This window comes from Rhea pennata, chromosome 5 (assembly GCF_028389875.1).
Source record: "Rhea pennata isolate bPtePen1 chromosome 5, bPtePen1.pri, whole genome shotgun sequence".
NCBI lineage: Eukaryota > Metazoa > Chordata > Aves > Rheiformes > Rheidae > Rhea > Rhea pennata.
In genome coordinates, this window is record NC_084667.1 from 28,235,338 (window position 1) to 28,247,814 (window position 12,477).

Consider the following 12,477-nt stretch of genomic DNA (forward strand, 5'->3'; position numbering starts at 1 on the left):
GAAACGCTGGGCTCGTCCCTTCCCCCCACCCCCACGCCGAGACGGCCAACGGCCGCCGCCAACGGCCGCCGCCAACGGCCGCCGCCAACGGCCGCCGCCAACGGCCGCGCGCGCCGCGCCGCGCCGCGCCGCCCAGCGGCGGGAAGGCGCGGCGGGGCGCCGGGCGGGCAGGTGAGGGCGGCGGGGCGGCCGCGGGCGGAGGAGCGCGGGGCGGGCGGCGGGAAGGGGCCGGTGCGGCGCTTGCCGCGGCAGCTGCAGCGTTACCGCTGCGGACTCCCTCAGAAAGGGAGCGGCCTGCGCGGCCCGCGGTGGAAGCGCGTGCGCGGCGGCGGCGGCGCGGGGGGCCGCGCCCGCACACGGGCGCTGGAGGAGCGCGGCTGCGGCGCGGCGCGGCGCGTGGTTTCGGGGAAACGCGTTGTATCGCGTTTGCACAAACATGAACGTAATCGCTTTGCGTTCCCGCCTGGTTTGCAGAAGTTACTGGTGTAAACGGGCTTCCTGGTCGTATGCCCCTGGTTATGCTGTATTAGTAAAGGCTGAAAGTTGCAATGTGATTGAAGCCTCTCAAACAGTAATTTTTCAAAGCAGTATTTCTTTGTGGTCATTTATATACTGCATGTTTGTTTTTTTTTTTTTTTTTTTTTTTTTTTTTTTTGTTGTTGTTGTTGTTGTAACCTGAGATAACAGTATCAGAGAAACGTTGTCCTGCAGAGACGGGTATTCTGTCTCTTGTTGCTATTTTTGTAGACAAGATGTAATTTAGCCTTGCAATCAGAGAAAGTATGCGCACTGTATGTAGTGTAGGGCTATTCCTTTTCTAAAGCTTGATTATATTTTAAATAATTACATTTTATATAATTATTGAATTTAGTATTTAACTAATACATTATACTTAGGCAGAGTTTAAAAGATAGAAAATCTCAGTTCAGGCTGAGCTTCCTGGAGCTTTCTGAAATTTTTCTGTATTTAAGGTCCTGGTACAGCTGACAGTGGTGTTAAAATTCCATTATATCCTCAGTGATTAAATTGACCAGCTCCTGGCACAGCAAATTGGGGGGGGATTTAGGTATTGCTAAAACCGGAGTTAGATGCAATAATTAAACCCTGGAATTCCGTGCAGCTTCTTAACCATGTGTGAAGAGAGTACCTGTTACCCAACTATCCCAGCTGTCTTAAAGTACTATTAATCTGAACTCATTTTTAAGTAATTGTAAAACTAACAAATGTACCGCTGGTGTTGACAGGCAGGGGGCTGTATGTGGTACGTCATGGGGAGAAGGCAGAGGAGGCCGAAGGAGAGGGAGAGTTGAGAAAGAGGATAGTGAACATCATTATCTTTTAACCGGAGCCTGGGACAAGTCTAGAAGCATAGTGCGCCAGATGATGGTGATTATCTTAAAGCATAACTGTCTGTCAGCATAACTGGCTGGCCGCCGGCACGCTGTGGAGGGCTGTGAGTGAATAACGAGCAATGGGAACAGAAAAACCTTGGGCCTGGGACTGCTTTCGCATGGGACAGTGAGAATCGTGAGAGCTGTTGGTAGCATCTGTTTTAACTATACAGATCTGATGTATGAAAACCGAGAGTGGAATTGTGGCTTCTAAGTTGGTGCAGATAGCTGTAGTTGAGAGAAAAGAAAAGCAGAGAGTTGTGATGCAGGGAGCTTGTTTTGCATTTTTCCGACTTATCAGTAAATCAACTTGACGATAGTTATTACCATGCAAGTAACTTTATTTGAACCAGTGGGTTCTGCTTTTAGTTTAATACAGAATGCGATTTCAAGTGTAAAATAATACCACATGGAGAAGGGTCTGCCTGAAAATTTTGAGGGATAAAGGAATAAAAGCTCCTGGAACTTCTACTTTTAACTTACAATGACATGAGACTTTCATTCTTCTTTTATAATAAAAATGAAAAAAGAATGCAAATTTGTAAACAACTGTCAAGAATTGAAAAAAACTATTCTGAACATGTTAAGATAGTACAGATGTTGTGTGATTGGTTCCATTAAGCATCTTCAATAGCTTCCTAGAAAAAGAAACATGATCTTCCCATTTCTACAGCATGGCCTGGGAATGATCAGCACCAGGAGTTTGGATTGGTCTTTCTTTACCGGCAGCTTGTTTGGTGTCTTATATTCCAGGTTTTTTGAGACATGACATTAGTAGTATCATAGTGTACTTCTGTGCAGTATTTGTAAGTGAACTATTGCATGATTTTCTGAAGATACTGATATGAACAGTCTGAGTTCTTCACTGTCATTTGCAGGCTCACCTTAGTGTCCTGTATGTATTTAAAATGAATAAAAATCATTGAATTAGAAATGAGGTATAACGTACAGGTTCCAGATAAATCCACCCAGTCTGCAGATTTCCTTCTGCGCAGTACCCTGGAAATAGGCTGAGCTATCAAGCAGGGGCTTCTTGTATATGTAGCAGCTAGCAGTTTGCTAGTGCTACCCCAGGCATAGCTCTCAGCCGTATGTATTCTGTCATTCATTGCTCCAGGACAGAGGAGCAGCCTGCCTTTATTGTGCAAGCACGAACTGTTGGTTACCCTTCTTGCAGTTTTGGAGCACTAGAAGATTTGCCTACAGTGCTGGCCTGGGTAGCCTGGCACCTCAGGGCCACCGTGTGTGGTGCACGTGCACAGCACAGCTGGTGCACGCATGCACACAAGGAGCTTGGCATTCCCTGGAAGTGTCAGAGTTACTGTGCTCTGCAATAAAGCTTGCAGTAGGCTGTCCAGGTCATGCACAGGACATGTGAAAAAAGAGGGACTCACAGTGTGTGGCTCTCACCTGACACAAATCAAGGTAAGTGGCTGGCCCAGCTGGGAAGGCTGAGCAGAGTGTTAGGAATCACGAGAAATCCCCGGTTGGTACAAACTGCTTTGTGTCCGGAGTAGTCCTGTAAAGACATGCCAGATTGTCTTTGTGGAGAACTTGATCCTGAACACTCCAGCACCAGTGCAAATGGGAAATAATTCTACTGAAGGGAGAATTTTCTGCTATGAAGCTTTTTGTGTGGAACAAAAACTGGGCTTACACAACTGTATAATTTAACTGTCTTAGAAGAATAACATCAAGAAAATGTGATGTAGCAGATATTTTTAAACATTGTTATCTGAGTTCTGTTTTTAAAAATGACACCACGATATTACTAACTCAAGGAAAACAATAAACGGCCTTTTTATTATTACAAGATTTCTCTCAGTAGGTGGTTACCTAAACAACTGCTTTACAACAAAGACAGAAACAGAAGTTTAATACAAAAACTGCTGAACATTTAAAAGGCAAACATTTAACTTCACAACAGGGAAATCTTTTTCCTATACTGATGTTCAGAGATTCCTCTTGCATAACTAGGAAACTGAATAACTCCGGAATTGAAGCACCTGATTTTGCCCTAGTTAATGCAGGTGCAATTCCATTGACCTCAATAAACAGACACAAATGAAATATCTGAATAGGTCTGGAGTCTTGTGGAAAACTAACAGTAGACAAAGTAGATCTGTGTATTATAGAGCCACATGTCATGATTTTTCCTGATACCACAAATTGTCCTGGAAAATTGCTTCCTATCCTAAACATATCAAAGGCTTCTGCTACAGTCTGTGAATCCTCCCCTCTCTTTGAATGGATGCAGTGGCTGTTCCAAATTCTAGCAGTTAGGATTGGAAGTATTTTGAGAGAGTTCTTTGTGATTAACAGGTTGGATAGATAGCACTGAAAACTGAAGTCTCTTGGAATGGGGGCAGCTCTGACAACAGTGTGACTTTAGTAGCAAGTAGAAGAAGTGTTAAGCCTGCTACCATCCAAGATTTTCCCAGCCATATGGAGTATAGGAAATGTGAATTGTATGTAGCAACAGTAGTCTGTGAACAGAAGCATTAGTTATGCAACAAATGCAAGCCATGAAAAGTAGTCTTGCTGAACATAACCATCAATAGTGTAACATCTACTTTGGACCTAATTGAGCTAATTGTTGAGGCTCTTTTTTTAGTTAGTGAATAGAAATAAGAGTTCAGTTCATCTTGTCTTAAAGCAGGCTTTCTGAAAAGGTGAGATGAATTGTGGTCTAAATGTGCCTCTTTCTTGCTGCTAGTAAGAAGTGGTGCAGATGATATTCAAGTATAGAAAACTGTTTTATGTGTCCAAAGTTAGGTGAGATAAACCCTGCTGTACATACTTCTCACATCTAATCAAAACTGGAAATTCTCATTTAGCTTACAGCCTTCCCTGTTGTGTAGATAAATTTTGTGTACCTCAGTAACTTCCAGAAGTCTTATTTCTATTCTGTATAGAAATTCTGCCAGGATTGGTCACACCCCTTTTTTTTAGATTGGCCTTTTGTTTCAAAGCACTTTAAGAAATTACTGTCACGTATTTAAAAGGGAGTCTTCTTGACAGGCATTTTGTGTAACCGACTTATCTATTACCATGTGAACAGGTAACACTTAAGCAACATCTATGATAGAAACACAATAGACTCACCTTAATTTCTTGCCATAAAAAATTTATCATGTGGTTCTATTAGGCCTTTGATTAGCAGTAATGCTATAAGGAGTCTTTTAGAAACAAGTTCTGATTTCTTAATTGAATGGTAAAATGCAAGAAGCGTAGAAGCTGTTTGAATCTGCCAAGGTTCAGATAAGACTTTAAACTTAGCAATGAATCTTCCCTGAAAGATATTCAGAAAGTAAAGGCTTATTTTTTTTTCCTGTATCTTGCTTTCATTTTGAAAAACAAAAAAAAAAAACAAAACAAAAAAAAAAAAAAAAAACAACCAAACAACCAAAGAAAACAAGCTCATGTGTAACATCCAGGTCCTTGTAACTCCATGCTGAAGTTAAAAGGAGAAGAGCCTTGCTTTGGCTGTTCAAAGAAAGCCTTACTTTAGTATACACTTCTCTAAAGTACTAGAATATATATGAAGTTGAGTTGGTAGAAACAAGGTTTTTTTGTTCTCTCTAGGCTATTGGAAAATTGCCTGGGATAACCAGGGTAGGACCCTCTGATATCAAAAAATAAATAAATGAACGAGTGGATCTGTTGATTAACATGGAAGAAAGGTACAATCAAATCTCAGTTAACATAACTCAATAGGGGAGCACCACCAGATACTTACGACAGTGTTTGGAAGGATAGCTATAAGGCAAATAAGAAGTCCTAAACTTCCTTTAAAGTACTCTGAGGCTCCACTGGTGAAAGTGATTTAGTGGGTTAATAGTTTGAAGATTAAGCATATGAACAGTATTTAAAATATTGGTGAGAAACTTAACTGAGGTACAGATTCATAATATTTATTGTGTATCATGAATCAAATAAGGAATCTGTGATCTCTTAGGAGGTCTATAATGGTATCTCAAGATATATTTGTCTTTCATCCTCAAGGCAAGATCTTCAGCTTCTCTTTCCAGTTAACTGTAGAGAATGAGGTGAGATTGCAATGAAGACTGTACGGAAGGAGAGGTAGTTTCCTTCACAGCTCCAAATAGCAACCTTTGTGAAAGGATTTGCTGTTGAATTAGTCACTGCTGGAAATAGTTTGTCAAAAAGAAATCAGAAAGTGTTGAGGCACAGGAGGAGCCTTGTCCCCATTTTCCCTTTCTGCCCATGAAACATTCATAGAAAACAGTGAGCAGAAGCAGTATCTGAACTACATGATGGATGTATGAGCTATGTTATCGATGAGCTTCACAATGAACTACTTACATGGAGGTACTATGCAGCCAAAATGATGAAGTTCGCAGTTTCCTGTGTACCTTCCAGTAACCAGAGCTTTCTGATGGCCTTAAACTTCAAAAGCAAAAGCTAGTTCTCATGGTCTTGTCTTAAACAAATACCTGAAGAAGTACTTACTTGTATTTATCATACAGAGAAATGTATCCATATCCACAAAGGAGCTGGATGGTTGTTTGGGGGAAGTGTGTTGTGTCCTTGAATTCTGCATCAATGGAAAGATAGGTGGAATGAATGAATCCTGATATTCAGATTGCTCATACTCTTTCTAGTCGGGTTCTTGAATGAAAATAAATGTGAACACTATGTTTTGTGTTGAATTCAGTATTTTCCAGGTGTCAGGAATATTCTGGTCATGCTTACCCAGCTGTGCCTTGCATGGTTTTCTGATGTGCACCTAGGCTGGATAAGAGAGATGCAGGAGGATACTTAATTCTGTCAGCATGATACTGACTTTGGATTTGGGCAGTACTAGCTTTTTAGGGGTTCTTCAGCAGAAGCACAAATATCAACAGGCTCTCAGTTGCCTAAAGAGTGAGGCAGTGGTTTTGTGGCTTGCACTTCTGTGTTGTAGTTGTCTTAGTTTTGTCTAAACTGTATTTTGGTTGCTTAAGTGCATTTTTGGATCTGTCCCAGTGTTGTCAAATAATCCACTGCCTTGAACAGAACTATAAAAAAGTACAAACGTAGCAAAAGTTTAGAGCATGTTAAAGTGGTCTGATTTTGTTTTTCCTTTTCATTTGGAAACCAGATCTTCTAAAGTTTCAGAGTATTGCATACCCTCATTGTGGTCCAGTACTTGCTGAACAGTGTTGTTTCAAAAAGATTAGATTAAGTATCCTATTACCTTGTGATTAAAAAAACCCTAAAGCATACCATGTTTTCACAGTCATATGTAGTAAATGTTTGTCCAAGAAACCTCAGAAGGAAGCTGTGGCCAGTCTTATGGTGTTAATATTTTCATAATTATAACGACAATTGTTGTATTGAATAATTTTTGAAAATAATATGTATATGTGTATTAGGAAATATACTCAAGTTGGATATGAACACTTTTTTTAGATTAAAGTTGGTATACCTACAGCTGTAGCTGTTCCTTGTGATGAATTGGAAGTGAATGTTGTTAATTTATGGATACCCAAACAAAAGAAAGCAGAAATCAATATTCTGCTTTGCTCAGTTCAGTCAAATGAAGTAAAACTAAGAGGAGACCCAGGGGTCCTATACCATACAGCTCTTGCAGAGAGCGAAGGAAAAAAAATCAAAATTCTTCTGTCAACTGCTGCAGCTATCAGTGAATCAAAATACTGACATCAGTGAGATTCTGCCTGTGCAAAGGCTGCACAGGGAGACTTCTGTCCTAGCAGGGCATCGGTATTTTGCCACCTGGATTTAAAAACAAAAACAACAGAAAAAGACAGTGAACAAATTAGAAATAAATACGCAAACTTTGAAATGGTTAAACAATCTGTTAAAAATAAATGTATTGGTTTATTGATTCAGGACGAGACCAAGTATTTTTCTGAATAAGGAAAGCATTAGACCAGGACTTCTCTTCCAATTTAAGGTTAGAATGCATTATCTTTCTGCTGTGGAGTATACAGTTATTTCAGAGAGCTTTAAATATAGTAGCTTATATATAGAAAGCAGTCTTATCTGTGGAAGGAGAATTGAGCTTTCACCAAACTCTGTTCCCATAGCTGAACTCATGTTTACAAAGCTTTTCCTTGCAGGGAAATGGATTCTGTGGATACTGTGGATTTTTCTATAGTATCCACTGCAGGAATTGAGATACGTGTATTTTAAAGCTGTAGCTTTCAAACATGATTGGTAATATTACCTACTTCTGATTTGTAGAGCTCATCTTGAGGTGTCTCTAATGAGACCATTTATGCAAAAAAAGTATTGAACTAACTGCCAAATAAAAGAAGAGCAAGATGATGAATAAAATTGAAGCTCTGCTAATTTGCAGGAGTTTTGAATGGACTTCTGAATATATCAGTCTGAAAAGACCCTCTGTGCCTCAAAAATGTAAGCAACAGATAATATTTCTAAGGGTTTAGGTAAGAAGGAGGAATGAGGAGAAGAGGGGTAGAATCATCTTAAATTTGTCTGTCTGTTGTGTCCATTTCTTTGGTAATAACCTGCCCTTCACAGTGTTTCAGGAACTCCAGCAAAGCCTTCTTCCTCTGAGAATTTTATTGGAGAAGTCAACATGTGGACAGCAGTGGCTAGCGTGCTGTTAAGGGCCGAAGTCCGACGAGCCTGTACGTGCTCTCTGCGTCGAGTACCAAAGGGCAGGAGTGCGGTCCCGGGGGCCGCTCTCCCTCAGCGCGGCTGGCAGCGTACCGCTCGAGTGGGCCGCACAGCTCAGCCGCTCAACATGAAAGCAAAAATACAGAAGGTGGAAGCTCTGGAGGAAAATCGTTTTGTCTGTGTCCACTGGGAGGATGGAAGCGAGAGCCGTTTCCCTTGCGTCTGGCTGAGAGACAACTGCCAGTGCCCTGATTGCTTCTTACACTCTGCCAAAGCACGCAAATTGGTTTTCGCAGACCTAGATGTTAACATTGTGGTAAAGGATGTCACTTTGACAGATACAAAGAAGGTATTTAATAAAAATTAATTTTGCTTTATGTGAAACTTGTGTAACAGTACTTGCTAATCTGTAAATTAGAGACAATTTCAAGATATATTGTAATCTTAACTCCCTGGTCCGTAAATCATTCTGTGTAATTGCCAGCCTTTTAGGAGTACTTGTAATTTGAGGAATTCAGATCTTTTCACCTTTTTATGAAACTTCACTTTATAAATGTCATGCATTAGGCACAAAAAGCCAGTCTTCAGGTTTTAGAATATAATTAAGCTTTTTCAATTCTGCTGTACATTTCTTCATCACCAGGAGATACCAAAAAAAGAAAAAAAGGCATTCCTCTCACTTTTAATTTCACCTTGACATATGTCTTTTTCTCCTTATTCTGTAAATAAGTCTCTCACAAATCAGGCAAATGGGAAAATGAAGATAATCTTAATCCATAAAGAAAATGTTATTTTATTAGCTGATGCTTCATCTTCCAATCTGTAAAAGATTTCTACTTAACCTTATTGGAACAAACACTCAAACCAAAGTTGAACACAGTATTTAGAATTGGCCTAATATGTGTATATGTGTATATACATACCTATAATATCTATTTTAACATCTGTTCTTGAAAAAGGGGACATTGTTGGGTAAGACAGGATGGGAACCTCCCTTTATACAAATTTTAATCTTTCCTGTCATATATGGAAACTTGATTTATTGTTCATATTTTGTAGATTTATCTAAAAGCAGCACATGGCTCCTTAGGTAATGCAAGTTCACATCTATCATTTTGCAGTTAAAGACATTTTAAACATCTTAAAGGTACAGCAGTCAGCCTTTTTGAAGCTGAGGTAGCTCAGCTGCACAGAGTTTGCCCAAGCTGACTAGTGCAAGAGCAAGACTTGCTCAGAGGCTGAGGATGCTTATTGAGGAATTCTGGGCTCCCAAGTTGATTGTCCATCTATACTGTGTAAATTCATACTTTGAAGGGCAAATGTATTATTACGAAGTTTGTTGCTAGAGGCGTTGTATGCTTCCATTTACTTAGGCACTGACATAAGCACAGCACTAATCCTAAACTGATATTGGCATTTTACTATATTGAGAATGATCAGAACTGTGTGAAATGAGAAGAGATACCCACGCAACAGGCTTCAGAATTCAGTTGGAAAGGTTACAGTGAATTCTTTTGTCATGACAAGCAAAACTATATACTTTCTGCGCTTTTCTTCAGGAATTAGAAAAAAAAAAGTTTTTCTATTTATTTGGAAGAGGGAAAACATTTCAAAACTAGGAGAGGGATTTATCCTCTGGCATCTCTCTTTTGCATGTTTTTTCTTGTCCTTTTTCCAAAACCCAAATAGCTTGTAAAAATATTACTGCTCTCTTCTGAGTTGTAATAAAGTGCTCTCCTCAGTGTAAGTGCCAGGTTCTGTGATGCCGTACTTTCTGCTAAGCAGAACTCCCTCGGTGAAAGCAGCCTGCCCAAGATAGGAAATTGGGTCATGTGGTCATGCAAAATAAAAGGTATCAGAATTTAGGTGACGTTCAGGTTGGGTTTTATTAATTGTTTGCTGTTATGCTACAGGGAAGGCTTAACTGTGATACTATAATTTGAATATTTAATATTCTTTATTTTTAAGGGGGTTTTTTAGTTGTTTTACCTGAAGGCTTTTTGAATTTTTCATTCTTAATTATTTTATGTTTTTATATTGCAAGGTATCTCTTACCTGGCCAGATGGACACACAAGCAAATATGAAGCCGAATGGTTGAAAAAGCGATGCTTCTCTGAAGAAGCCAGAGCTGAAATGCGAAAAGAGTTATTTTTACCAGGTAGGGATTAAAACTAAATCTGTCGTGTGGGGTTCAAATTCGAGTGGTCTGACACTGACAGTCCTGTTTAGAAATCCTTGCATGAGAGCGAAAGCTACCCAGCTGGAGCAGCGGAAACCACTCTTGGCAGCTCAGTGCTTGGCTGTGCATGCAAAACAGGCACGCACCTTTGCCCTTTTCCCTCTTCTAACTTACAGGGTGTAGGCAAAGAGAAATCACTCTTGGCTGCTCTATCCTGGGCTATTTGCAGAGTGAGAGATGTTCAGCTGTTTGGACAGCATTTATGTTCTCTAAAGCCATTTACCCTAGAAAAAGTCAGTCTGAAGAATGAGGCTTGTGGACCAGCATACAGACTCATTTGGTCTGTGTGACAAAGCAAATTCTGTTATATAAATTACTTTTTTTTTTAGAGGGAATATTTAGGTAGAATTGCAAGAGAGTTTTAATTGAAATGAAGCTATTCTTTCCTTTTGCTGGACTTCTGTTAAACAATAACTGTGTAACTTACTGGTATCCTGTGCTGAAGTTCAAGCTGTGTTTGCTCTGTATCTGATACTTACTGCAGTAGTTGACTTTATCTTCAGATAATGAAGCATTTTGTGCAACTTGCAGTGTAATGTTATACTTTTTTGCAATAAAAATTGCTTACTCTTTCAGGAAAAGATTGTGAAAACATACAGTTTGTCATGATACATGGATGCGCATTATTGAAAGCTAGCAAGATGATTTTTAACCTTTTAAGGGAGAATCGATGTAAATTTAATGTTGCTCTACCTAATACCCAAACAAATCAGACTAGGTCTCTAGCGTGTATATTAGCAAAGGAATCAGCAACTGAGGTATTAGTATTTCAGGCTTAATGCTTTTGTTTTGCCCCATCGTGAAATCTAACTGGATGTGATTTGTCTTCATAGGCATACATTTACACAATGCTTACTTTCAGCACCTAAATACAATGCTTGTTTTGGACGCAGTTCTCCCTTCTGCTACTACTCTTCTCTAATGAAACAGTACAAATAAAATACACAGTAAATACATGCTTTTATTTTTTGGGCAATGCTTTTCAAATTCTGTTCTCCATGATTGATGTGAGGAACAGGAAACGTGTATAAATGTGAGGAAATATGTGTATAAACGTTACACTAAATAAGTACTTGCATTAACTTTGGCTTTGTTCATTTAGCTCTTTTTCATATTCTCGGAAAAGAAATGAGTGATTTTAATAGGATAGCTTCTATTTTTTTTTCTCAGATTTAATTTGGAAATAAGGCTGCAATTATAAATCATGTGGGTTTGCTTGCTAGAAGTTTAAAACCTGTTTCTCATTGTGTATCAGAATAAGTTTAGAATTAGCGTCCTTCTAGTTGGTGGAGTTACACCAGGGCAAATTACTTGCTCTTAAGTAGAAAATCATGTCTCAGTGGTATAGTGTTACAGTTGATGGTATGAAATACCAGGCCTGCATACTGATTGAACAAATATCAGAGCAAGCCCACCAGAATGCTATAGTTCGAGGTTAACCTTCATGACGGACGTTATTGCAGCTGCAGCTTTTTATTTTTTTGTTTAATTAATTTTACAAGCAGTTATTTGCTTTTGCTGTTGGATATTTGCTCTTTCTTTTGTGATATTTTTTGTCATAATTTCTGATTCCAAGAGTGAGGTGTCAGACATGTCTCAAGCTAGAGAAAAAGAGCAGGTCAGATTTTTAGTGTATGAGGCAAGTGACTAGTAACGCTGTCAGTATGACAAATTCCCCCTATAAACACAGTGTCAGATCTTACCAGTGTGGTATGCAAAGCCAACTGTTTAGCTACAGCGAGGCTTTTTTCAGCCCAGCTTCCAGGATTCTTGCAAAAGAGCCATTTGCTACTTCTCTGGCTGTGGTATCTCAAAGGTATCACCTGAGGTCTCTTTGTATTTGCTCGTTGGCCTCTGTGTGCAATGTAGCTGGGAGTTCTGAACTGCAGGATGAAGCAGTGCACAGTACAAGCAGTCAAAACCACAGGGAGTCCTTGGTCAGAGACACTGCAGCCCAGTGCTTTGTTTTTCAGTTCTTGTTTGTTTTGTCATGCAGATTGTAACAGTGCAACCTTCCAAAATTTTAATTTCAGTATTTCAGCTGGCTATTAGTTGCTTTGCTACAGTGATCTGTGATTTGGCAAATACGGAGCTGAATTGCTAGCGGAATAAGTCACGCTTTTTGAAAAGCATAAAGGCAGCTGTTTGTAGCAAAGCTTCTGCACTATGTGTATGTGCCCATGGTTAGATCTTGAAGCACTATCTGAGTATAGGAATTGGTATATACAGCCCTCAAA

At 39.6% G+C, this 12,477-nt stretch overlaps 1 protein-coding gene across 4 annotated transcripts in view; it reads left to right on the top strand.

Annotated features, from left to right (window-relative positions):
• Positions 1-126: 126 nt before the first annotated feature.
• Positions 127-12,477, top strand: part of BBOX1 (gamma-butyrobetaine hydroxylase 1) — a 50,271-nt gene continuing 37,920 nt past the window's right edge. The window contains exons 1-3 of one of the 4 annotated variants that reach the window (XM_062577634.1): positions 127-171; positions 7,902-8,349; positions 10,045-10,159. In XM_062577634.1, coding sequence (XP_062433618.1) covers positions 7,960-8,349; positions 10,045-10,159 — 505 coding nt within the window. In that variant the 5' untranslated portion in view covers positions 127-171; positions 7,902-7,959. Of the gene's footprint in view, positions 172-2,796; positions 2,817-7,232; positions 7,312-7,358; positions 7,776-7,901; positions 8,350-10,044; positions 10,160-12,477 lie in introns of those variants that run through there. The other 3 variants (XM_062577638.1, XM_062577637.1, XM_062577635.1) reach the window with 3 other exon arrangements.